The 27,952-nt window shown below is 38.3% G+C and overlaps 2 protein-coding genes across 2 annotated transcripts; both read left to right on the top strand.

The window, feature by feature from the left end:
- Nucleotides 1–13: 13 nt before the first annotated feature.
- On the top strand, nt 14–6,702 carry LOC146713493 (uncharacterized). Its single transcript, XM_085448433.1, has 8 exons — nt 14–162; nt 366–410; nt 617–877; nt 965–1,210; nt 1,613–1,762; nt 1,939–1,979; nt 3,562–3,659; nt 6,354–6,702. The coding sequence occupies exons 1-7, from the start codon at nt 132–134 to the stop codon at nt 3,625–3,627; spliced, it is 840 nt and encodes a 279-aa protein (XP_085304559.1). The 5' UTR covers nt 14–131; the 3' UTR covers nt 3,628–3,659; nt 6,354–6,702.
- Nucleotides 6,703–13,225: 6,523 nt separating this feature from the next.
- On the top strand, nt 13,226–17,102 carry LOC146713492 (uncharacterized). Its single transcript, XM_085448420.1, has 8 exons — nt 13,226–13,329; nt 13,569–13,613; nt 13,740–14,000; nt 14,082–14,325; nt 14,865–15,019; nt 15,223–15,262; nt 16,353–16,451; nt 16,759–17,102. The coding sequence occupies exons 1-8, from the start codon at nt 13,299–13,301 to the stop codon at nt 16,787–16,789; spliced, it is 906 nt and encodes a 301-aa protein (XP_085304546.1). The 5' UTR covers nt 13,226–13,298; the 3' UTR covers nt 16,790–17,102.
- The last annotated feature ends 10,850 nt before the right edge of the window (nt 17,103–27,952 follow it).

Here is a 27,952-nt window from a genome sequence, read left to right as displayed (position 1 = left end):
AAAGACACTCAGCTTCTTTGGAACCAGCTTTTCTAAAACTAGATGCTTTTTAATTGATATTAAAATACTTTTAGTGGCAAACAGACACCATTGCTCACGACTGTTAAGCCTTCAGTCTACATCAAGACGACATGAGGATCAGCGCTCTCCGCATCAAACTGTGTAAGTACTTTCTCTATTTCTACATTATTATAAAATATAGGTTATTCATTCTGATTAAAAATATGACAGTTTACTTTGTTTTATATTTTAGGTTAGAAAAGTAGGCTATTGTATTTTTGTGGACATATAAGATGTAATAATACTTTTGAAAAATTTTACAGTGCATGTTTTAGTTCATCTGTACCTCTTTAATCTCTCTTCAGTGATGGCCATCATGATTCATCTGGATGTGCAGGATCAGAAAGTTGGTGAGTACTAACGGTTTGATTTTTTTGATATCAAAGTTCACATTTTGGATAAATAAGGATTTATCAGAAAAACTGAGAGAAAGAACTGTTTCTGTGATATTTGTTATTGTTTTATTACTGTTTTATTTGTTCACTGATTAAGTGCAGTATGGCAGTCTTAGTAGTAAAACTTAGTAAACTGAGTCTTTCTTTTTTCTTTGTTTCAGATGCAGTTTCTCTTCTTGTTGTTCCAAACAGATTGCAGTTCTTTGAATATGAACCAGTGACATTTCACTGTGAAGGAGTCAATTACTGTGAAGTTTTGCATAAATTCAAAGGAAAAATAAAATCATGTAGTAAAACCAATAAGAGGACACCAACAGGATCATCCTGCTCCATTCAAACTGTTTATGCAGACAACAGTGGAGAGTACTGGTATGAGCTTGAAGGAGGGAGAAGAAGCAACATTATCAACCTCTCTGTTACTGGTATATTTGAATAAACAAAACTTTTATGACATTCATTTTAATAGAATTTAATTTCATGTATTTAATTATCAAATGCATCTCATTTAGCTGGTCCTGTGATCCTGGTGAGTCCTGCTGTTCCTGCGTTGATGGAAGAAACTGTGACTCTGAGCTGCAGAAACAAAACTCATTCCTCCAACTTTAAGGCTGAGTTCTACAAAAATAGACGCTCCATCCATAAAACCTCCACAGGAAACATGACCATCCAGAGAGTTTCCAAGTCAGATGAAGGACATTACAAGTGTAGCATCTCGGGAGCTGGGGAATCACCAGTGAGCTGGCTGAACATCACAGGTGAGACACTGAGATGTTTTAAGATAAGATTTAGACATACGAATGACAGTTGATTTGGGGGAGGCTGTTGCTCAGGAGGTAAGAGCAGGTTATCTGCTGATCGGAAGGTTGGTGGTTTCATTCCTCCCTCCCACAGTCTGTTTTTAAGTAGATCTTCGATGCATGCTTCGGAGTATGAATGGGTGTGAATGTGTGTGTGTACATTTTTTGAATACTGATAACTTTCCCGCTTCCAAACCTAAATTGCAGATTTCAATAACTAAAACAGGTGTGTGGTGTTTTAGAAGCTTTAATTTCATTGGAAAGATTTTTAATGTCATTATGAAAAGCGAAAATTAACTTTTGATGGTTTACCATTCTTGTCTCATTTAAACCTTCCTGTTTTTTCTAACCACCATTTAGAGTCTCAAAATAAAAATTCCAAACCTAATCCAGACGAAGAGGCGTGCCATTTTTCCTCTGCTGCCACACGGATCATTTCTACCATTTTAGTTAGTGCCCTGTTGGTGGTAGTGGGACTGTATCACATTTGCAAAGCTTGCTGTAAGAGAGGTAATGACAATTATTATTATTTCTATTATTATTTTTTTAAAAACTTTAAACAACTTTTTAAAAAATAAAAGTTAATGTCATAAACTTGAACTAAAAAAAAAACATTTATACCTTTTATATGTGTTTAAAAAGCAAATTAAAAATTATTTTGTCATTTATTCCTTTAATCTTCATAGAGGCCGACACAGTGGATGCAGGCAGAGCAACACATGCTGCTGTAAGAGAGACGGAGGGTTCTTTACTCAACAACAGTAGCACAAAATTACTTCTGTCAAAAGGATTTTTTTTCTCTTTTGGTGTTGTCTGTATCTTTGTTAGACGTGTATGTAATATTTTTGTATGTAATATATAGATGCGAGTGATAATTTGAGCATCCAAAACTTACGCCCCAAATGGAAACCACTTAGAAACAATTTTAAACCTCTTCTTTTAGACACGAACTGTGTCTCATACGTCTCAAAATGTGAAGTTCATCTTCAGACATGCATTCTGTTTCAAAATTAACTTTAAATGTAATTAGTGTTTTTTAACAATAACATTCAGTGACTAGCATTAACTGTCTCATAAAGTACACTACTGCAGGAGAAGAAAATGCAAAATAAGAATTTTACCATTTGATAACACAAACAACAAAGTAATATATAATGGACTAGTATAGTACAAGACATTAAAAAAGCTAACAAAAAATGTTTAGAGCTGTAAAGTGTAATATCTTGGTTTTGTGCAAAGGCAGTATCAAAAGTAGCGCAACTGATATTGTTGTCAAATTATCAGGCAAGCAGCAAAAATTCAATTTGAAAAGGAAGTTTTTAGTTAGCTCAGTGTTCCGTATGCCATCGCCTTACATAATGGGCCCATCTAGGAATGACATCGATTTTCTTTCTAAAATTGAATTTCAGATTTTCCCCAAAAATGTTAATGAATACATTAAAAAACAAACAGGGATCATCATCACTAATATTGCTGTGCTTATTATCCCCACTATCCTGCTTCATTACTATATTACTATATGAATAATATAGCAACATATTACTATTACTTCCTTACTATATTAAGAAGATGCATTGACCTGTATCTACTAACAATTAGGCCTTGGTGATGCTCAACTACAAGGTAATATTAATTGTGATAAAAAGGCATGCCCATGATAGCGGAGATGAGAGATGGACCCAAAATGCAGGCACCGGCTTGATGCGAGTGAGTGTTCATTTACAAAGGTGAGGACACAAAAAGAAGTGAGCATGGCATAAACAGAAACTAAGGGAAACCTGAACTGGAAAAACTAAGGAACAACAAACCAAACTAACAAACCTGAAATGCAGGAGACAGAGAGCAGAGATGCAGGGCAACATGGAGAATGAAATGCATGAATACACAGACGGAACAACAGGAAGCAACGGCAAATACACAATATAGACGCAGGTGAACCTACTTGGGCAAAGGACACAGACCTTTAAAGTAAAACAGGAAACCCACAGACTGAACTTACAGACACAGACTCAGCGACACAAGGGACAGCGACAGAGGGAGCACAGAGTGCAGGGACCAGAGTGACATGAGGAGCAGAGGGAACCAAAACCTAAGAACTAGAAACAGAAACCAAACCAAACCAAAATACTAACAAACGTGAACCAAGAAGAAACCACAGACTAAGAAACATAATACTACAAAATCAAAAACTGGGTCACAGACCTAGGAACGTGACAATCAGAAACATCACCAAGTAAGTGTTAATGAACTAAGAAGAATTTGTGTTTTTTTATTTAAAATTTCTTGTCTACCAATTTATTTAATTGTAGCATTCGTCCGAGCAGAAGCAGGAACCAGCAGAGCAATGTCTTCAGCAGGTCCCCAGCAACCCGTAGCAGTGGATTCCTTCTATTGTACTAAACAAAAGGTAAAACTATGGACACGGATGCCTTATGTGCTGCATTAAGGCATCTGTTAAGGATTGGTAAAATTGACAACTTCATACATGGAATATTTATACTTTTTCACACATATAACTCACTGCTAGATTTGCATATGTAAAACTCTGATTTCACTAATGTTTCACACTGAACATATTTTTTGGGAACTCCTCAAAGACCTGAATATTGGTGTGGAATATGCACCATAGTCATTCTTTTTTCTATTCTATGTTTTACATGTATGAGCAAAGATGGTGGCGTGCACAGATGCAGCGGCTCACGGATATATGTGGATATACGGATATATACGGATATATATATAGCATATATACGGATATATGTGTGGGTGCATGTGTTTTCTATTACTATACATTGAGTAGAGCCAACTTACAGTCGTCAAGACCTTCTGAATTTGGAATTAGTCTGACGTAATATTCATTGCGTAGCATGTCACCAATTCCACGGCATTCCAGAGGAAATAATAAGAACTCCAGGGTCTTCCCAGCGGCAAGCCAAAGAAGAAATGTAAACAAAGAAGGCAAAAGTTTGTCTGCAGGGTAAGTCTGCTAGTATGGCTAACAAAACAACGATTTAAGCCACTGCTTCCAAGTATCTTTCTCTCAAACGTCAGGCCCATAACCAACAAAAGTATGTACAGGACAGCAGCATTGTACAGAGACTTGGCGGCAGTCATTAATTCTGGATTCGGCTATTGAGCTTGCAGGTTCCAGTTCCGAAACAGTCCTAGGGGGGTGCAGTTAGCCACTACTTCTACCTTGCTAGGGTCTGTGGAAACACCCTGATCAGAGATGACGTGGCCCAAGTAGCAAACCTCCCGCTAGAAAAAGGCAGATTTACCAAACTTTGCTTTTAAACTTTTAAACCTCCAGCTGGAGCTGACCTAGCACTACATACAGTCGCTCAAGACGTTGCTGTACTGTTGATGAGAAGATTACAATGCCATCAAGATAGAGAAGCAGAGACTGGCATTGTTGATCACCAAAAATGCATAGCATTAGTTTCTGGAAGGTGCTAGGTGCATTAAAGAGCCCAAACGGCATTCGGTTCCATTCAAATAACCCAAAGGGAGTGCAGAACGCAGTCTTGGGTCTATCCTCTTCCGTAACTGGGACTTGATTGTAGCCACTGGCTAAATCCATGGTGGAAAATCAACAGGCACCAGTCAGAGCATCTAGGGAGTCCTCAATGTGCAGCAGGTGGAATGCATCTATCCTCGTTTTGCACGGGCTGCCACCCCAAGCAGTCATGTCATGGGAGATCAAGTTAGTGCAACCCAAGTCAGTCTCATAAGCAGAAAAGACCGAGCTGTATTTCTTAAGGAGAGACATCACCTACTCATGTTCCTCTGCTGACAGTTTAGACAAATCAATTCCTTGAATCTGATCCAATTATCACTGATCTTATTATTATTTATTATTATTATTACTAACATCATGGCACTTTTGTAGTGCATGGACATGGAGTTTAGGGGCCTCTGTGACAGAGCCCAGACTAAACAATGCTTCACCATGTTGCCCAAAAAGCTTGTGGTAACATTTCCAAATAACATTCATCCCTAATGCACCTGGAGGATCTTTAACGATCAACATGCCATACTGAGTACCTGTGATATTGGTCTTCCTTCTACCACCTGCCGCTGGTTTAGAGACTTCCTCTCAGACTATGTAGAGAGAGTTAGAGAGGAGCCCCATGTTTCCCCAGCCCTCAGTACACCACCTTGTAGTGAGTCAGGGTTAAGGCTAAGTCCCCTACTGTACGCTCTGTACACACATGACTGTGTTCATTCCCACCCAGACAATACAGTCGTTAAGTTGATACCACCATGGTGGAGATCATCTCTGGGGGAGACGAGACGGCAAACAGAGCTGAAGGTTAGACACTGTCAGACTGTTGTGTAGACAACAACCTGGACCTCAATATCACCAAGAAAAAAAAAAACTGGTAGTCGACTTCAGAAGGTGGAAGTATTCACTGCAGCTTTTAAGCATCAACAGAGAGTGTGTGTTAAGGGTGTCCAGTTTTAAGTTCCTGGGTGTGCACATAGACACAGACCTCCAAAGGAGCTCAAATACCTCAGTGGTTTTAAAGAAGGCCCAACAGCGTCTCCACTTTCTGAGAATCCTCAGAAAAATGGACCTGAAGAAGGAGCTGCTGATCGTCTTCTACCGCTGCTCCATTGAAAGTGTGCTGACATATTGCATCGGTGTGTGGTTCTCCAGCACACAAAAAAGCACTTGAGACAGTCATTAATATGGACCCCAAAAATAATTGGACATCCTCTTCCCTACCTGAAGGACCTGTACAGCACTAATTGTCTCAAGAGGGCACGCAGCATCCTACTGGACTGTACACACCCAGGACACCGGGTTTAAGCTGCTGCTGTCTGGCAGGAGATTAAGGCTGCTGAGGTCTCAGACGAAGAGACTCACAACAACAATAATAATACACAACAATACACATGCACTTCTTCTTTTAAATAAAGTTACTGTGTTGTGTTGTGTTGTGTCATGTTGTGCCATGTTGTATGTAGTGGCAACTTGGGACAATATTCCAGTTTCATTGTACTATTCTACTATGTATGATTGTGCAATGACAATAAAGAGTTTTCTTGTCATCTATCTTACATTTTTTCTTCTACACTTCTTTTGTGTGTCTCACAGGTTGCAGAGAGAGAGAGAGAGCTGAAGAAATAATCACATCTGAAGGAGAGTGAAAACAAAAATATAACTCAGTTTTATCACATATTGTTCTAGTAATTAACCAAGTTGTACATTGTCATCTCAGTTTTGTCTACATGTCTATAAATTGTTATATGTTTTCTTTTTTCAGATACAGCTATTTGCCATTACTGTGTGGTCATAAGTATATATAAACCTTTGCTTGAATACAAGCAAAGGTACCAGCGTGATATTTAGAAGTTGAAGTTAAAACAAAGTGTTCGATCATTCCATTTTTACACATGTATGTATGAATAAGTATATATGCTGTTAAAATAAAAGTGCTGGTGCAGCTTTTAAAAACACCCATTGTGGTCAACTGCTAATGCCAAAATGTCACATTACTTATTACACAACAGACCCACTGAGGTTGTGGTCAGCAATGAAATATAACTGCCAAGTCTGATACTGAGCACGACTTTAACTGACTTCAAGTTAAAGTCTATTAGAGACACCACTTATTTTGTCTGGGTATACACAGACAAAATAAGTGGTGTCTTATTTCATTCTAAAACTTATCTTAAATAAAGAAAATGATCTGAATTTCTACCTTACATTTGTTCATTTGTGAAAAGCATAAATCAGGAGCTCTATATTTGCAATTTTGTGCAAGTATAATGTGTCTTCAATTTAAAGATATAATTAATGCATTTATAAATTAATTAATGTGCAATTAATTTAAAAAAGCCACATGCTCTACATACATTAATGCAAGTAGGCGAATAGAGTTGATTTTTTTTTTTTAGCTTTAATCTCAGCTGTTGGCAGTAGTCAAAAATAAAAATGTCTCTATTGTGGCGAGCTCAGACAAGGAGGAGACAGAGGTATCGTTTGGTCTTGCTTCCCGTGAGCTAGCCAGGGAGCACAGCCGTTTATTAACATTTGCAGAAGAACACTGCCGCTAGCTAACTGCTCAGCGCGGCAACAACAACACACAGGGCGCCCTCTGACCCCGGAAGGACACACCGTCGCAGCGAGAAGGCGTCACTCATCACTATGGCAACATAAACAAAACATAACTGTACAAACAGAACCCCGGACAGCCCTGACCCGCTACAATATATATATATATATATATAATAGTATTATTTTAGGTTAGTGTGACAGAGGTAAAGAAAACTCTGATATTACTTTCGTTATCTGTCCCTTCACTCCCACTGTTTTTCATTCATCCAATGAATATAGACTTTCTTCTACACCCATTTACTACTGCTCAGCCCAGGCTGATACTCACCCACAAGGTGAGCCTGGTTGTGATTAAAAGCTATTTAACGGTGGCATTGAGATTAAGCAACAGGAGACACATTAGCAACTTGAAAGAATCATTGATGCGCTCCCTGATGCAGCTGGTCACAGATGATCTGTACTCCTACCAAGTTGGTGTGGTTCAGTTCTCCTTTTCACTGTAGGGTCCCTTCATTCTTAACATATCTGTATTGACCTGAGTGTAAATTCAGGAGCTTAATGTGTATTGTACAAGCACACACCCTTCAGGGCAAAGCTATGCCCACAAACGGCAGCGTAGAAAATCCAGGCAGCTACTCAGTGTCTGAGCAACCAATCAAAGAGCTCTTTACATCGCACTACATGGCTAGTTTGTATTGCTTTGGGATTTCAGAAATGAGATAGCTAAAGAGTAGTTAATCCAATAGCTAATATAATTTGAATGTCAGAACTAAATCTTTGACTTTTTAAAATCATTGAGTTATTTATCTTTTTAAAATGTGTTTTAAAAATAATTTTTAATTTTGAAATTAGAAACTGTTTTTTGAAATGAGGTTTTTATTGAGAGTTTATTTCTTTTTTTTGTGAAATTCATTTTCAAAAGTATTTATTTATGTATTAATAATTCATTTTGAAAAATAGTGTTTTTATTTAAAATTGAATTATTAAGCATTTAGAGTTTGCATGTGTTTTTGTCATTTTGAATTATGATTTATGTTTAAATCCACTTTGTTAGTCGTGAGTTTATAGTGCCGAGATTGTTCTGTTTTGCTTTTGATTATTAGATTCCCTCTTGTGTTGTTCTTACTTCCCACGTGTTTCACTCTGTTCCCCCCTGCTTGTCATGTTTATCTTTGTTTTTGGGTTTATCTGCACCTCTGTGCGTGTTCCCATTACTTCCTGTTTTACTCTGGTAGTGTCTGTGTGTGTCTGTGAATATGGTGTCTGTGTGCACCATGTTTTGGTTTGCTTCTCTTACTTTGAATGTACCTTGTCTCATGTATTATGATTAGCTTTGCCTTCTCTGCCTCGTGTGTAATTTGCCCCAGCAGTGTTCCCCATGTGTTTCATGTTCCCTCATCATTCCCTGTGTCTTTAAAGCCTTTTGTTTTCTTCTGTCCAGTGTTGAAATCTCTCTCCAGGCTTTGTGAGGCTCTCTGTGAAAAGTCTAATTGATTTTGCTTTCAGGTTTTAGTTGCAGTTTTTTTCTTTACTTGGACATAATCAAGTGAAATATACTGTAAAGATAAAGTAAAAAACAAAAACAAAATTGTTTCAACCGTGAAACATCTTAATAATTACTAATGAAGTTGGTTACCAGAAGGAAAATGGTGGCCACTTGCAGAACCTGGCAGGGTAGAATATTTATCATTTTATATAAATATAACATACAATGTTCATTTCAGCTACCAGTAACAATCAGAATCACAATGTCTTTATTGTCATTGTCACAGGTACAACGAAATTAGAAGTGGTCTCCAACCAGTGCATCATCCGTAAAAATAAAAAAATGTCAATACAATCAATAAAATAAAATACTTAAAGTACTAATATCTAAAAATCTTACTGTATGTACAAACATTTACATACATTCCCACACACATGCCTCAGTCAGTGCATAGATCATTTCAATGGTAGCGTGATGGCCATTTTTTGGCAGGCAACAAGGCGGCTGGGAACAGCGAGTGCCAAACTATCTCGAGCCATCAGAGCAGCAAAGCGCACACATTGCAGAAGAATGTACATTAACTTCCAGGACAGCAGTGATGCATGGCACATGTGGCAGGGCATCCAGGCCATCACCAACTACAGGAAGACGACACCTGCCTGCAAGGGTGACTCTTTCCTACTAGATGTGTTGAACAACTTCAATGCACGGTTTGACGCTCAGAATGACCTTGGTGAGAAGGTCCACCCCGTCTCACAACAACCAGGTTCTGTGTCTGACCTAGGCTAATGTAGGGAAAACTCTTCGTTACCCCACAGAAAGCTGCTGGTCCAGATAACATCCCTGGAAGAGTGTTCAGAGAACGCGCAGACCAGCTGACAGATGTCCTCACTGACATCTTCAGCCTCTCCGTGAGCACTGCTGTCGTCCCAACATGCCTCATGGTCACCACTATCATTCCTGTACCAAAGAAGTCCTCAGTGTCCTGCCTGAGGCGACTACCATCCTTTGCACTCACACCGATCATGATGAAGTTCTTTGAGAGGCTCATCATGAAGCACATTAAGACTTGGCTGCCACCCACACTGGACCAACTGCAGTTCGCCTATCGCCCAAACAGCAGATGAAGCCATCGCCACCACCCTACATTTTGCCCTCACCCACCTGGACAATAAAGACACATATGTATGAATGCTGTTCACACACTTCAATTGAGCACTCAGTGCAATCATTCCTCAGCATCTGATGAGAAAACTGAGCCTGCTGGGCCTGAACACCTCTCTCTACAATTGGATCCCGGATTTTATGACTAAGATACTGAGAGACAGTCCAGATCATTAACAGCATCTCCAACACCATCACACTGAGCACTGGAGCCCCTAAGGTCTGTGTGATCATCCCACTGCTGTTCACTCTGTTGACTCACAACTGTGCACCAATGCCCAGTTTGAACCACCTCATTAAGTTTGACACAACTGTGGTGGGTGTCATCAGCAAGGATGATGAGTCAGAATACAAAGGGGAGATGCAACAGCTAATGGATTATTTTAGAGTCAGCAACCTGTCTATAAATGTGGACTAAACAAAAGAGATTATTGTTGACTTCAGGAGAGCATGGAGAGAGCACTGTCTACTTAACATTGATGTATCCTCTGTGGAGGTCATCAAGAGCACCAAATTCTTTGGATTCCACCTGGTGGAGAATCTCTCCTGGTCCCTCAACACCAGTTCCATAACTAAGAACACCCAACAGCATCTCTACTGATGCAGAGACTGAGGGAAGCCCATCTCTCACCATCTATTCTCACTACCTTCTACGGAGGGAATATTGAGAGTGTCCTGAGCAGCCGCATCACTGTCTGGTAAGGTAACTGCACCGCATCTGATCGCAATACCGTAGAACTGATAGTGGGAACAGCTGAGAACATAATTGGAGCATCTCCATCCCAGACCCTTAATGAAACCCACTGAATCGGCAAAGCCACCAGCATTGTGGAGAACCCCACACACCCCTAACACACACTCTTCACCCCACTGCTTTCTGGCAAGTGCTACTGGAACATTCAGGCCCTCACTATTAGACTGTGAAACAGTTTAGTCACCCAGGCCATCAGACTCCTGAACACTCAGTGGCTGTACTCACACACACACGCATACCTTCATATGGTATATGTCATATGTAGCACCATGGTCTTGTTTCACTGTGAAGACATGGTTGGAATGAAAATAAAGCCACTTGACTTGACACTAATGCCACCTGGCACTGTACCATCCACTGGACCAGATCTGGGGCACCCTTTTGGTTGTAATGATATTAATAATGGATTGGATTTATATAGCGCTTTTCAAGGCACCCAAAGCGCTTTACAATTCCACTATTCATTCACCCTCACATTCATACACTGGTGGAGGCAAGCTACAGTTGTAGCCACAGCCACCCTGGGGCAGACTGACAGAAGCAAGGCTGCCATGTCGCGCCATCGGCCCCTCTGGCCAACACCAGTAGGCAAGTAGGGTAAAGTGTCTTGCCCAAGGACACAAAGACCAGGACAGAGAGCCCAGGGATCGAACCGGTGACCTTCTGGTTATAGATGCGATTCCCAACCCCCTGAGCCACGGTCGCCCGTTGTGACCAATTAAAGGACTGGTCAAAGCCAGGAATGAAAAAGGAGTAGTAACAACTAGCCCCAAGAACGACTTCATCTCCCTTTTTTTTTGTTTTAGCTTTGGGACACAGGCAGGATGCAATGGTTGCTGTTTGATCCATCCAGGTGCGCAGCAGCAGTGAAGCACGTGAATATAGCACCCTGTTCACGAGGTGCAGGAATGTTCAGGGCTCTGAACAAACTGAACAGATGTGTGGCAAATTGATATGAACCACAGGGAGTCCATTTTTTGACATTGAATTCTGCTATAATCCCTTGTTTAAATCCCTTGTTTAAGTCTTGAAAACCCAAGCAGTGCCTAATTGATCATGTCAATATGGACTAAAACATTCAGAGGAATGTTTCTTAAACCACGAGGTATAAAAGTAAATAAAAGTATAAAACGAGGTATAAAACTGCTCTGGAGGCAAAAATTGGTCCAAGATGACACTATCAAGATTTAAAGTATCAAATAAAGCAGTCACTGTATATGATCAATTTAAATCATTTCAAATTGAGTGATTGTTTTTTAACTTTTCATTTTTTAAATCACAATATTTTCAGTTGTAGTGTTACTAAGACTAACAGAATTTGTTTTCCCTACATTTTGATCTTCTTAACCTTCTTCTCTTTTGCAAAAACATACTAAAAATATTTTTCAGTATTTTCCTCACTATTATTTTTTTGCTAGTATTTGTAACAAAAAAGCAAATTCTTATCAAATAGCATCACCACTGAGTACACTTCTGTTAAGTGACGGCTGTGTGCGGACAGGAATAGGACCCAAGGTGCAGACTCCAGAGACAGATGAGAACTCAAAACAACTTTAATATTAAACTCAAAAGTAACATAACTGGGGAAAATCAAAATAAACTTACACCGGCAGACTGACAGAACACACAGCTAAATAAACGGTAGATCGCCACTTGGACACAGAGAAACACAAGGCTTAAATACACAGAGGGAGCAATCAGGGAATGAGTAACAGGAGGGAAACACAGCTGGGGCAAATCAGGCTTAACGAGACCAGGGGAAGAAAAACCAGACACATTAACATCAGTCATGGACTTTCAAAGTAAAACAGGAAACATAACACAGACTCACAGGCAGGCACTATAACAAAGGGAACAGAGACGTGGGACCAGGGCAGACACAGACACTGACTGGATGCGGGGATACAGCAGACAGGGGAGACAGCAACATGGAGCACAGACAGAAAACCAGAACACTAAAACTCTAACCAAACCCCACCCAGAGAACCTAAACTAAGAATGATCCTAAAACCCATAAAGCAAAGCTAGAATATAATGAAATAACAAAATCAAAGAACCAAAAAACACAAAACACTGGGTCAACGACCCAGGGACCCTAACAACTTCAGTGACAAAGATTAAATAAATGTTGAAATGTTACACTACCATTAAAGTGATGTTTTTATTGATTATTGCCAGTACCATTGTGTATAGTAACATTTACTGTTACTGACTGAAAATATCTTCAGTGTCTCTGGTGATTCCCTGAGTGGGCGAAAGACACCTAGAAGATGTTTCAAATGTTCCCTTTCTCAGCAGCGTCCACCAAATTGAGCACAGGAAACAAGAACCAGTCTACAAGCTACATCAAACACAGCATTAGTCTGAACAGGTTTGTTGTTCTGCCCACTGACAGTGAACTGAAACAGTGAGGCTTCACTTGACACAAAAGCAACTCAGCTTCTTTAGAACGGCTTTTGTAATGCTAGATAATTGCATTCAGACAAAAAACTAATTAAAATTAAAATATTTTTATCAGCAAAGTGACACCCCTGTTCATTTCAGTTAAGCTACAATTTTCTGTATACAGCAATACGACATGAAGGTCAGTGCTCTCTGCATCACACTGTGTGAGTACTTTCTCTATTTCTACGTTATTCTAATAATAAAATTAGGGTTATTCATGCTGATAAAAAATATGAATTGTTTTGTTTTATACTATACTAAGAAGGGTTTTGCATTTTGTTGGACTATGTATGAGATGTAATAATAATTATTATTTTAATTTAACTTTTAAGCTTTTAGTACATTTAGCAAATAATACAGTATGTGTATAGTTACTATGTAGCTCTTTTTGTTCTCACTTCAGTGATGAGCATCATGATTCTGCTGTTTGTACAGTATCAGAAAGTTGGTGAGTACCAGCTGTTTGATCATCTATATCAGTTCATTCATTGTTTAGATGCATTATGGTGGTTTTAGTAGTAGAGTTTAGTAAAACTCTAAACTGATAGTTTTTTACTTTTTTCTTTTTCTTCAGATGCAGTTTTTCTTCGCATCATTCCAAACAGATTGCAGTTCTTTGTATATGAATCACTAACATTTCACTGTGAAGGAGTCGATTACTGTGAAGTTGTGCATAAATTCAGAGGGACAATAAAATCATGTAGGGAAGTTACTGAGACAAGACCAACAGGATCATCCTGCCGTGTTAGAATTGTTTATACAGACAACAGTGGAGAGTACTGGTATGAGCCTGAAGCAGGGAGAAGAAGTAATGTTATCAACCTCTCTGTTACTGGTACTTAAACAAACATTTTATGAAATTTATTTTAATAGAATTTAATATCATGTATTTAATTATCAAATGCATCTCATTTAGCTGGTCCTGTGATCCTGGAGAGTCCTGCTGTTCCTGTATTAATGGAAGAAACGGTGACTCTGAGCTGCAGAAAGAAAATTTCTTCCTCCAACTTTAAAGCTGATTTCTACAAAAATGGACGTCTCATCCATACAAGCGTCACAGGAAACATGACCATCCACAGGATTTTCAAATCAGATGAAGGATTTTACAAATGTATTATCTCAGGAGTTGGAGAATCACCAGAGAGCTGGCTGAAAGTCACAGGTGAGACACTGAGATGTTTTAAAATAATGTGTTTCTACATAAATAACATATGATTTGGGGGAGGCTGTTGCACAGTAGGTAGAGCAGGTTATCTGTTGATCAGAATGTTGTTGGTTCTATTTCTGGCTCCCCCAGTCTGCATAAGCTTAAGATAACTCTCCGATGCATCAAACCAAATGTGAATGTTAGCTTTAAAGCATAGGAGGAATTGCTATTGTGAAAGAGTTGATGTGACATATTGTATAAAGCTCCAGAAGAGTAGAAAAGCTCTGTACAGTATAAGAATTACCTCTTTAAACAAAGAGGTTAAATCTGTTTGTATGATAATTTTTGAAATACTTTGAAGTTTCCAGTGTGCACATCTAAAATGCAAATTTAAACAACTAAAACAGGTGTGCCAAACTTTCCATGGGTTTTTAGAAGCTTTAAGTTGTTTTGAAAGGTTTTTAATGTCATTATGAAGAAGCTAAAAATAACATTTGATCGTTTACCATTCTTGTCTCATTTAAGCCTTCCTATCTGTTCTAACCATCATTTCGATTCTTTTAATTTAAAATACACAAATAATCTAGACAAGAATGTGTGCCATTCCTCATCTGCTGCCACACCTTGCATCATTACCACCATTTTAGTCAGTGCTCTGTTGGTGGCAGTGGGACTGCATCACTTTGGCAAAGGTTACTGGAAGAGAAGTAATGAAAATTATTATTATTATTATTATTATTATTATTATTATTATTATTATTATTATTATTACTGTTTTTATTATTAAGTGGAAACTTTTTACATAAAAGTGAATGTCATGGACTAAAAGACTTGAAACAAGAAATCCTTTTATTTTTTGTGTTTAAAAAACAAAACACAAAACTTTTTCTTTTTTTATGTATCTTGATAGAGACGGGCACAGAGGATGCAGACAGAGAAACATATGCTGCTGTAAGAAAGACAGGAGGTATTTTACTGAGAAACAATATCACAAAATTACTTCTGTGAAGAAAAGTTTCACACTTCTTTTCTCATGTGGTGTTGTCTGTACCTTTATTCAACGCATATATATTATGTATAAATGTCAGTGATAATTTGAGCTTCCAAAACTTGCGCCTCAAATGAAAACCACATAGAATATAATTTTAAAGCTCTTCTTTTAGACACATGCTGTATTTCATACAGTTCAGAATAGTTGCATGTGACATAAATGACAACTTCAGTTTTGAATTCAGCTTCAAAATTAAGTTGAATCATATTACTTTCTCTTTTTGACGATAACATTCAGTGACTAGGATTAAGTTTCTCACAAAGTGTTGTACTGCAGGAGAAAAAAAAAATGCAGAATACAACCAAGAATTTTACCATTTGACAACCAATTAAACCAAAAAATATATGATGGAGTAGTTATAAATTTAAAACATAATAAAATAAAAGACATTAAAAAATATCAGACTTTTTGGGAGAAAGAGTATATTTTGTACATTAAATCTAATACAAATCACTCAGAAGTGTAAAGTGTAATATCTTTGTTTTGTAAAAAGGCAGAATTAAAAAACCAAGAAGCTGTTAAGAGCATCTGATATCCTTGTGTTGAAAGTGGAATTACCAGACAAACATCAGAAATTCAAATAGAAATTTAAAATTTTAGTTAACTCAGTACTTCTTACCTTGCATAATGGTGGGCCCATGTAGAAACAACACTGATTTTCTTTTCTTTCCAACCCTGAATTTCCAATTTTCAAAAAATTGTAAACCTAATGAATACATTGAATAACAGACAGGGATCATCACTAATATTGCTGTGGTTATTATTTCCCTCATACCACTGTCCTTTTTACAAGATGAAGATGCATTGCCCTCTAAACCTAGTTGCCACAGCGTAGGCCTTGGTGATACTCAGCCGCAAGGTAAGACTAATTGTGATTTAAAGCCATTTCCTTTATAGCATTGAGACATCAGAAAAAAAATTGAAATGACAAATAAGTGCTTTTTTTTAAATTATGTAAAGTCTTTTTGCTATCAATTCATTTATTTCCATCATGTGTCAAAGCAGAAGCTGGAACCAGCACAGAGATGTCCTCAGCAGGTCCCTGCAAACCCAGAGCAGAGTATCCCCTCATTTCCACTAAACCACAGGTAAGACTGGGAACAGGTAACAGATAACTTATGTGATCCATTCACACAATATGTGTTGGATAATAGAGATGTATAAGTCTGGGATTGGTAAAACTGACAACTTCATAATATTCAATTTATGGTGATGTATATATGTAAATATGCTGATTTCACTACATAGAATAAGAAAAGTAATTTGTTACACTGAACATACTTGTTTGGGAACTTCTCAAAGGAGTGAATATTGGTGTGTAATATGCACCATAGTCATTTTTTGTTTGTTCCATGTTTTTAATTGTGTCTTCTACACTTTTTTTGTGTCTTACAGGTTGCTAAGAGAGAGCTGCCTGAAAAAATAGTCACATCTGAATGAGAGCAAAAACAAAGAAGCATTTTCACATATTGTTTTTGTTGCTAAGAAATTTGTACATTATCATCTTAGTTTGGTGTTCAAGTACATAAACTGTTTTAGCTTATTTTTTTGTTCAATCAGATCCGGCTAGTTGCCTTTCCTATGTTGTTACAAGTAGATCTAAAGTTTGAAGACAAGCAAAGGCACCTGCCTGATAATTATAAGTTTATCTTTAACCAACTTGGTCTATCTTCTTTCCATTTTTAGACATGTATGAATGCTGTTACAATAAAAGAGGTACTGCAGCTTTTAAAAGAGCCCACTGTGGTCAGCCGCTAATTTATTTATTTATTTATTTTTTTTTTGTTGTTGTCCCGTTTGGATCTTTAGCCATCAGAATTGTCGTCTTAAGGCCAAGAAAGATGCCAAGCGGATTTATTTTACCAAGTGGATCCTCATGGCCTTGCCATATTGGTCCATTTGATTGACCTTTATTATAATTATGTATTTATTTTATTTTATTTTTGGTTGCTACAAACGGGACAGACATGACTGGGGGATAGGACAGCGAGAAAGAATGAAAGAAAGAGGGGGAGAGAAAGAAAACCAGAGGGGAGAAGAGACGGTGAGAAGGGGGGGAAGAAAGAAAGAAAAACAAACAAAACACCTGGATCACCTGTATGGAGGAAAAAAAACAGAAGAGAAAACAAACAAAAAAGAGCAACATAATAACAAACAGCACCATCACAATAAACTAGCTAGCAGTAGATAACAGTAGATACTAAATATTAAACGATATTGTGCAGCATGTAAGATAGACAGCGCACAATGTGCTTTGAGGCAGCAGCCAAGAAAGCTGTAGTCCGTGTCTGTGAACACCTGTGTGTACACCTGTGCGTACACCTGTGAGGATCAGCATGCTTGTATTCCAAAGGTTTCTCCATGTAATGATCTGCTAGGGAGTGTGGAGAGTCATAGCCCCATCCCCCAGTGCATGAAGCAGGTATGGAGGAGATCCAGGCCCCATATCAACCACAATAGCAAAGGCAGGACCAAACCATGACCCCCCACCCCCACTAGGTGATGAAGCCGATCATAGGAGCCCAAAGGGATTGATCAAATGTGATGGCAGAGGCTGTATCAAGACTAATGTGATCTATTAGATGGTTTTTATATTGGTTAGAATTAAGATTATTTTTATTTTTTATTTTTTATTTTTTATCCAGTTAAGTATGTATGCTGAACAGACTCATGAGGAGACAGTATGACTGACTTGACAGAGGGGACCCACAGGAGGGTCCAGGGTAGTGTTGAAATCTCCCAATTCTTTGAGTCTTTGGGCTGAAGGAAGGACAATACTCGGTGTATAAATGCTCAATCAACAATCATTTATTTCCATATAATTCAATACTTATGAGCATTAGAACCATCATGATGGGGAGACCTGCCTGCAGAGGGTCACAGCAAGTTTCAAAATGGTGACGGGTTACTCAGCTTTTTATACTCTCTAGTGGCCCCCACCTAGTCGTAAAAGCCTAAACATTCACATTCTTTCTCTCTTACGGCGCCTAAGTTATGACCTCGGCTCCCTGTCTTTCTGCTCTTCTGAAAGGTGGGGGTCTGGAATGTGGTCTGTTTCTTCTATTATCTGCCCAAGGTCCTCTGCACACAACATTCTCTTCATGATTCAGCAGTATGACATGTCAAGAAACAGTATAACACATTAAACAGTGTTGAGTAATACAGGTCAAACCAATAGATCTAATGATTTTCACACTCTTTTAAGTCAGAAGTATAATGAACAACTAAAACTACATACAGATCACACACTCTATATTAAAGGGTATAATATGATCTACAGCAGTATCATACTTCAACTACTTTGATTACATATATAAGGTAACATATGATAACAGAATAATATCACAGTAGGCACAGAACAAAGGGGCTCAAAAAAACAAACAGAAACCAAAACAGCCACCTCAAAATACTCGGTCAAAATTACCAAGAACTGTAACAGAGCATGACTTTAACTGACTTTAAGTGTGGTCCAGCTGGAACTGCATGATAGTTTGAATTACTTGTTGTGCTTTGGAAAACACAGCAAAATATGGAGAATGTCTTTTCATTCAACATATTTCACATACAAGGGTCAGTACTAAAGACAGAAACGTGTGTTTGGGAAAGACGGCTGTGTTATCTACCCTGGAACACCACAATTTATTGATTCAGATGTGGATGACACCTCGCTGAAAATCAAATCTCAGGACGTACCACAATTTGCTGATCACATTAACTCGGTGGACCAACACAACATTCTCCAGTGAAGATATGAAAAGTGTCAGGTTAGCCTTCGTAGACTGTGAGATTTCCATCAGTAATGGGGGACATTTAAAAGTTGAGTACAGGAATCAAAGCATACAGATCAGTATTTAAGGTCTGATTCTCATCATCCACTGGAGCATAAACCGAGTGTCATCAGGACGCTTAGGGTTATGGTGTTAGGGTTAGGGTTATGGCCAACGGTGACAAGTCCAAAAATAATTAATTGAATGTGGCACTGCTAAAGATTCTCATGGGAGTTTCTTGCCCCGTCTTCGCTGCTTAATGTGATGAATGCTATATCTTTAACAAATATAGTAATCAATCTTTTCCCTGCTGAGAATGCAGCTGAGACTCCCTTTGCCCATCTCCACTGCCCAAATATGTGAAAAGCCCTTCCTTAACAAATACAGTAGCCTACCTCTGGCGGCAAACCCAACAAAGTTGAAAGATTAATTGTGTTTGCTCTTCAGCTGGATTGTTATCTGTAGTTTTGCAGACTTTTGGACTCAACTTTGGTCCACAAAGCCACCAGCATTGTGGAGGACCCCACACATCCCTCACACACACTCTTCACCCTGCTGTCTTCTGGCAAGAGGTACTGGAGCATTTGGGCCTCACTGCCAGCCTGCGAAACAGTTTCCTCTCCCAAGCTGTCAGACCCCTGAATACTCAGTGATTGGACTGACATGCACGCCCACGCGCGCGCGCGCACACACACACACACACACACACACACACACCCACACACACACACCTTTATACATTCCAATTACCAAATACCTTTTTTACATTCATTGTTGCACAGCTCACTGTCATTATTCATATTTTCTATTGCAGGCACTGTCTTGTGTCTGCATAATTCTGTTCAGTCCTTTGTTGCACTGTTTGCATGTCTTTTTATGACATTACGAAGCTTCATCATGTTTTGTCATGATTGACAATATGCAAAGTAAATTGTTACGCTGCATATTCAAATTTCATTAAAAAATTTGAATTTGAAGTAGTTGACAAAAAAAACCCACAAGTTTCTACAAAAAAGTAGATATCCATGTGAAAGATGTCTTAATGTTGCACTTTTTGTATTTCATCTTAGAAAAATTGCTTTGATTCTTCAATTGCACAGAGAATAATGTACATGGACTATGTCGGCCAAACATTCTTCATAAAAAAACAAGAGCCAGTAAGTAAAGAAACTAATGCACCAACATTACTTGAGTAGCATAAAAAATAAACACCACAGAAGCGTTAAGTAATAAAGTACTAAAGAAGTTTCTTTAGCTGTTTTACTGATAAGTGATAATCTGTGGATGGTCACTGATCATTATGTAGTGAAGAGAAAAAAACTTTCTTTTGCTGCAATCTAGTGGTTACTCTTGGTCCTGAAATGTGAGGATACCAGAACCACAAATTATGTCACGTCATCTGCAGACTCATTAAACTGTAAAGATCCAGTGTCTGTGGACATGTGGCAAAATTTCAGTTATCTGTGATTCCCTGTTTAGATCCCTTAGGTCCCCGCATCCTTAAATGTCTCCAGTTGTCCCAAGTTCTCTTTGACTGTCTCTTTGGTGCATTTAAACCCCTGTTTCTTCCTGTCCTTGTCGTCTGTTGTCTTCGTCTCCATATTCAATTCAATTCAATTTTATTTATATAGCGCCAAATCACAACAAAAGTCGCCTCAAGGCGCTTCATAGATACAGAGAAAAACCCAACAATCATATGACCCCCTATGAGCAAGCACTTTGGCGACAGTGGGAAGGAAAACTCCCTTTTAACAGGAAGAAACCTCCGGCAGAACCAGGCTCAGGGAGGGGCGGCCATCTGTTGCGACCGGTTGGGGTGAGAGAAGGAAGACAGGATAAAGACATGCTGTGGATCATCATCAGAGTCATCAGAGTTTTAACATCTCTGTGCATGTCTGCAAATTTCTTTATTAAATAATAAGATTCTTAAATTCATCAAGTCTCTCTGTGCCTGGGTCCTCGTCACAAAACATGACATCACTGTTTTGTACTCAAAGGAGCTTGCAAAGAAAAGCGTCTGGACTTCTTTTTTTTTTTTTTTTTTTTTTTAAATTCAAATATTTAGAGTTTTACTTTAATTTTACTGCATCTACTCAGAAAATGTCTATAGAAAATACTTCTTTGCACGTGGACAAAGTTTGATACTAATTGAACATTATTGGTTTCAGTTGTTTGTTTACACCGTAACACGCTGTGGTATAACCAGCTCATTTATTTGGCGCCTGTTTGAAACACCAGTGCTGATGTGGAACAAAAATAACAGAGTAAAGATAAACAGGCTGAAAAAATGGGCTGAAAATCTGGGATCCGTGATGTCTGAGAGGAGAGTGGGTGAAGTGGAGTTTCTAAATAGATGCCACATGAATACGAGTCACCCAGCACTGAGATATAACACTATTAATCCACACGACATGTTCAAATCAAGTATGTCAGGCTGTGCTTTCTGAGCGGCTAAACATCGCTGATCTGATGACATCATCTTTGTTATAACTGACTGTCGCACTCCACTTCCACGTGGTCGCCAGACTTCCCGTTGTTCTGCGCAGGCTGTAAATGATCAGGAAGCAGGACCTCAACACTGTAGCTGATGCGTTTGGCCTGGAAGATGCTGTAGGTGTTGTTGAATCTCAGCACATAGACTCCTGGACGCTCACAGGTCAGTGAGCCGTCCTCGGGTACTAAGTGGGCGTTGTATCGCTGACTGGGCACGATTTCCTCCATCTCAGCCGCCTTCTTCCATTCACCCTTTTTGGCCTTTTGAAAGACCCCAAATCCGATGTCTCCACCGTCACTGGCAAACTGCCACCTGAGAACACAGCCGGGGAACAAGATCTCAAAGTCCAGTTGCTCTGAAGAAACTCGGCTGATGGTCACAGACTGCTCGTAATCCACTTTCACATGGTCCCGCATGTAGTAGGAGGGAGGAACTGGTCCAACATGGTTTGTCTGGACTTCTTTAAGTTGCTTGAAGACGTTTCATCTCTCATCCGAGAAGCTTCTTCAGTTCTAAGGTCAAAGGGTGGGGAGTCCCAGATTTAAACCTAGTGGAAGCTCCTTGGACTACGATGACCTGGATGACTGAGAACCTTTACAGACACACTGTTTTGTACATTTTAACACAATTTAATCCCCACATTTGTGAAAGAAAAGCAAAACACTTTTTTGAAAAGTCTGTAACAAAACCATCAAATCTGATAAAGGTTATTTAAATACTGCAAAGACTACTACTGCAAATGAAGAATGGATTGGAATGTAAAAAAAAAAAAAAATACATATCCTAACCTTAATTACTGGGGGAGAATAAAGCATGATGCTCATAGTGAGTAACAAGTAAACTGAGTGCATTTTTTGGACAGAGATTCACTTTTAATGTGTATGTATAATATAATACAGATACATAAAAAATACACTCCAAAAATAGAAGAGTCCTTGAAATGGGTTGGTAAAATATTAAGTTTCAACCTAATATTCTCAAAACAGTAAGAAATCTTTTGGGGTGCTTTGATTCTTTTAACCCCCAAAATAGGCTAAAAATGCCTCTGGTCTCCTATCATGCTTTAAAAATTAATTTTGTTATTGTACAGTTAAAGATCGTCAGTTTGATAATTCATCAATAAACTAAATATTCAACATTTTCTTTCTTTTTTTTAAATTTATGGATATGTTATAGAGAAGATGAAAGTGTGCATTGTATGAGTACAGGTGATATTTGACCTTAGTTTCCCATATTAGAATAATCATTATTAATGATGAAGAAAGTGAAATAGTAATTAGTGAGTTTTTTAAATTTGTTTTTGTTTTTGTTTTTTTTTGTTTGTTTGTTTTTTGTGCTTTGATAATGAATTATCCACCTGTGCTTAATCATCTATGTATATCCCCAAAAGTTGATACTGTTCATCAGTACATAGTGTTTTCAGTGGAAGAAACGTTTCATCACTCATCCAAGCGACTTCTTCAGTCTCAGCTGACTGCAGGTTTCTCCAATCTTATAAACAGTACATTTGCATAATGACTGAAACCAGCCCACTGAAGGAACAATGGGCTGGGAGGTCAGTTCTGTTGATTTAGCCAGTACTGTTGTTAAAAGCCAAAAAATACCATCTATATAAATTCAGTGTCTAACGTTAAGTAACTTTACTACAGTACTTGCCTTGGAGAAAATGCTGCAATATTTAATACTGCACAGCAGGGGGAAGAGTAGGACTGGTGAAATGTGCTGCAGACGTTCACTCAACTGTTGGTTGTCAAATGCAAAATTTCTCTGTAGGCAACTTGCAACGCTGATCATACTGATTTTTCTGACCAGCCAAACCTTTACTCTGGGCTTGGTGGAAAAGTTGTTGTATGAACTTTCTAAAGCCTGCTTCCCTTATCCCTACTTAAAATTTGTTGACTGTGCTTAAAATCAAAGTTTGTGGCAGGAAAATAACCAGTTTGAATTAACTACTAATTTTGGCAAGAAGAGTGGTCAAGTATCCAGACCAAATTATATCAGGAGCATCTACGCTTTTTTGACCCTGTGTGGCTTATAAAAAATCCAAAATAATTTAAAACTTGTTCACCAAGCCTGGCAGACACAGGGCTCACTTGTGGATTTACTTCACAACAAAATACAAGCAGAAAATACCTTGAGGAAAAGACAATTTAAGTAAGTAAGTAAGTAAGTAAACTTCATTTATTAAGCGCTTTTCATAGATAGGCTGTACACAAAGATTAAAATAAACAGAAAGTTGAGTAACAAAATAGACAACAATCGCAATATAAAACGTTAAAGGTAAATACAAAATGTAAAATTTCAAAAGCATTGATAAACAGAAGGCTTGTTTAAACAGAAAAGTTTAACTGCTTTTTAAAGGATTCCACAGAGTCAACCAAAGATAGTTGTGGTTGGTGGTAGACTGTTCCACAGCCTTGGTGACACAGACTAAAAGGCTCTGTCCCCTTTCGTCTTCAGTCCTGTACTGGGAACAACCAACAAACTCTGAGTCTGTGAGCAGAGACAATGAGCAGCAGTGTATTTTATAAGAAGCTTGGATAAATAATGTGGGACCCGGCCATTTATTATTCTATATGTTAAAACAAGAATTCTAACAAAAATTCTAAAATCAATTTGAATTTGAAGAAGAAAAGAAAATTTGCAACGTACACTGTATTTGCCGAAAACAACTGCTAGCTGGTTGGCTACAAGCCTTTCTAAAATCTTAGCAATAAACAGTAATTTTGAGATTGGTAGGTACGTGCTAAGTCGGTAACTGCTAAGAAATAACGGGTCAAGCTTTGTTTGGTTTTTTTTCTCTTGGTAAATAATGAAGCCTTCAGTAGGTCAATATTACTAACTCTTTTCTTTTTTCAGCTTTGAGCTTTAGTTTTTCCTCTAACCAAAGCTTTATGGGGCGCCGTTTGTAAAGTGACACATGCTGAAATTAACAGCAACATTTTTCCACATTTAGCTCAAAACAAGTCATTTTTTACAACATTTAGTAAAATATTAGTAACTTTTCATATTTAAAACAGAATTTTAAATGTTAAATCTAAATGTTAAATATTCAATCTAAACGTTAAATGTTAAATCTAAATATTATATTTAAATCTAAATCTAAATGTTAAATCTAAATATTATATTTAAATCTAAATCTAAATGTTAAATCTAAATATTATATTTAAATCTAAATCTAAATGTTAAATCTAAATGCTAAATGTTAAATGTTAAATCTAAATGTTTAGGCTAACATGCAAATTTATTGCACGGATCAGCGGAAATACCAAAATAAAAGCTTTCCGAAAGCCTCCGGTGCAAAATTGTGTCTGTTCTCCTCCTCACTTCTCCCTGCCATGTGCTGCTTCACTTCTAGCCTACGAGCATGACTACGAAGTCTGTATTCACTTTCAAATTACAGGTACCATCTGGGTTACCAGTCACTTATAATATTTACATGTTTCTAAACATTATCATCAAGAACATCACATTGTTTCAAAAAGTTCATTGGCCATATATATATATATATATATATATATATATATATATATATATATATATATATATATATATATATATATATATATATATATATATATATATATATATATATATATATATATATATATACATATATCTGTGTGTGTGTGTGTGTGTGTGTGTGGCGACCGTGGCTCAGGGGGTTGGGAAGCGTATCTGTAACCGGAAGGTTGCCGGTTCGATCCCCGGGCTCTCTGTCCTGGTCGTTGTGTCCTTGGGCAAGACACTTTACCCTACCGCCTACTGGTGATGGCCAGAGGGGCCGATGGCGCGATATGGCAGCCTCGCTTCTGTCAGTCTGCCCCAGGGCAGCTGTGGCTACAACTGTAGCTTGCCTCCACCAGTGTGTGAATGTGAGAGTGAATGAATAGTGGCATTGTAAAGCGCTTTGGGTGCCTTAAAAAAAGCGCTATATAAATCCAATCCATTATTATTATTATTTGCGTGATGGTGCACATGCTTACAGATATGATGCAGGCCAAAGCAGATCCAAAAACACTTTTGCTTATTTCATTAATTAATAAATTAAGAAAAGTGTGTTGATTAACGGAGGTCAGCTCCAACATCAGCAAAATACAGTTGCATCGCTTTGGGTAAAAATGTCACCTGACACTCTAGAAAGAACATGAGATTTATGAAAACCAAAATGAAATGTGTCAAGTAAAATATTTGTCAAAGACGACTGTTAGCTAGTCAGGTATAACCACTGGTGTGCACAGATAGAGACGAGGTGGTGCTGAAGCACTTGCCCTTTTGCCCTCAGTCCAAAAAAGTGCCCTTTTGAAAGACGTGATTTTTTTTTTTTTTTAAAGCTGCGCGATTTAAAAAGGTGTGAAAATAATGGCTTGATTTGTGCCCCTTCTTCAAAGACACCCGAACCCTGTCGCTTTTTCACTGTCACCGTGTCGCGTGAACACGCTTGCAGTTCATTTGTTGTGAGGCGTGTAGCAGCGGCATGACATAGGACTACTTGGAGTAGGCATAGTAGGCTAACTATAGCGACTGGGAGCCACGGCGGACAACACGGCAGCTCTTTCCCTTCCCAACCAGTCAGGTAACCCATGAATCGAGTGAAATTATTCTGTTTGCCCTCTAAGACCAACCTGCAATTGTTTTGTTGTGAAGTAGCCTGTCAGAAACTGCACATGACAAACTTTGCCAGCTTGCCCCCTCCATCCATCCATATGGATAAACAAAAAAACGACACATTTAAAATGTAACCTAAACCATTTAGGCAACCACTCTCCATCAATTCCGACCTTTTTGCATACACTATTGAAAATATCACGTTATGCTATAGGCTACATGCCGTTAGGCAGAGGGCTCTTTTGAGCCCATTTTTCGTTACAAATTTTAGGATGATCTCACAGAAATCTGTGAATAAATACAAAGTTTTCAAACTGAAGTCAGTGGCGGGAAGACATCACACTTTTTAGAGATGGAACTGCAGAAAAACCTAAAACCTTGACATGATTATGAATAATAGAATTATGGACGTTTCTCCATTTTTGTGGATTAGCCTTTCCATAACTAACGTCAACTACTGTCCTACTTTGGTAAGATTGAAATTAATGTCTTTGACTGTCTTTAGTAGGTGTCTCCTGTGAGAAAGTTAGAACACCGTCCAACTGTCTAAAGATGCAGTCTTTAGCCTAACTGGTTGTTACTGACTCAGCGATGCTCGCAGACATTTACGCACTGTGTTGTGACCTGATTGTGACAGAACAGTGACGTTGTTATTGGTAGTTTGAAGGGTACGGTGTTGGGGGTGGTGCATGTTAAAAGTTTTGAGAAGCACTGGTTAGACATGTTAATTTTTTTTGGTGTAACATATTGGCAACATTAACACATTAATTTGCTAAAGGAAAAATAGGCAGTTCCCAATTGCCTGTGAAAACGACCATTCTGCCCTGTTATTGTAATGACCACAGTCAGTCTTATTCGTTCTCATACATTTTGGTCTATTTATTTACGAATTTCAGCAAGCATAAGGCCTAGGAAAGAGAGGCTGAGAAAGGAGAAAGAAAGGGATCTACAACAGGCAGCCCAGGGAAGCAGTTCTCTGCTCTCCTGGATGAAAGCAAAGGAAAATGAAGATGAAAGGTCAGAGTCAAGGGCAGAGTCAGGTTCTATTTTAATGTTTTAATGTAACCTGCTCCTTGCAGTTAATTCTATTGGAAAATCTTAAAAGCTGTTCACACTTAGTTTTTAATGAACTTAATCAGCAGGCATTGAGCTAACTATTATTTTGTACCTACGAAAGTTATTTCTATGTTACAAGACTTGCAGTATGGGTTATTATTAAAACTATCTGTTTAAGCTTATTATTATGATAAATAATAATACTATTATTATTATTATTGTTCCATTGTAGTCAGTCACAGCAGGGAAGCAGCTCTATGCCATCTACCAGCATAGCAGAAGAGGGAGATATAGAAACAGATGAAGCCGCGACCAATGCAGCAACAGGTTCAGTTAGGCCTACAGACACTGATGTAGTGCTCTCTGAAGACCACAATGAGGAAGAACAGATCGATCACATAATGTCAAAGTTAGCAGCTTTACAATACCCAACAGATCCAACACACATCCATACATTTAAAATAAAGCGCAATGACAGATACGTTTCAATGTGCTGCAATGTGGGCCCATGTCAGCCTGATATACCTTACCCAAAAACTGAGGGGAGATCATTCCAGAAACAGTGGTTTTCTACTAATGTGTGGCTGGAATACTCACCCACTGCTAATTCAATGCATTGTTTTAGTTGTCGGCTTTTCCTCTCGGATGAAAAATATAAAAGCAG

Source organism: Copadichromis virginalis, linkage group LG3, assembly GCF_057382275.1.
Source record: "Copadichromis virginalis isolate Kocher_CV1m ecotype Utaka linkage group LG3, C_Virginalis_male_GT1.1, whole genome shotgun sequence".
NCBI classification, from domain to species: Eukaryota; Metazoa; Chordata; class Actinopteri; order Cichliformes; family Cichlidae; genus Copadichromis; species Copadichromis virginalis.
The sequence above is the reverse complement of the archived record's forward strand: the minus strand, read 5'-3'. Positions and strand labels throughout refer to the sequence as shown.

What these genes read in the sequence shown, in the direction of transcription:
- LOC146713493 (XM_085448433.1), top strand. Translation starts at nt 132, where the DNA reads ATGAGGATCAGCGCTCTCCGCATCAAACTGT. An exon ending in TGTGCAGGATCAGAAAGTTG is followed by an intron (nt 411 to 616) that starts GTGAGTACTAAC and finishes TCTTTGTTTCAG; the next exon opens with ATGCAGTTTCTCTTCTTGTT. An exon ending in GCAGAGCAACACATGCTGCT is followed by an intron (nt 1,980 to 3,561) that starts GTAAGAGAGACG and finishes ATTTAATTGTAG; the next exon opens with CATTCGTCCGAGCAGAAGCA.
- LOC146713492 (XM_085448420.1), top strand. Translation starts at nt 13,299, where the DNA reads ATGAAGGTCAGTGCTCTCTGCATCACACTGT. An exon ending in TATCAACCTCTCTGTTACTG is followed by an intron (nt 14,001 to 14,081) that starts GTACTTAAACAA and finishes CATCTCATTTAG; the next exon opens with CTGGTCCTGTGATCCTGGAG. An exon ending in GAGAGCTGGCTGAAAGTCAC is followed by an intron (nt 14,326 to 14,864) that starts AGGTGAGACACT and finishes TAACCATCATTT; the next exon opens with CGATTCTTTTAATTTAAAAT.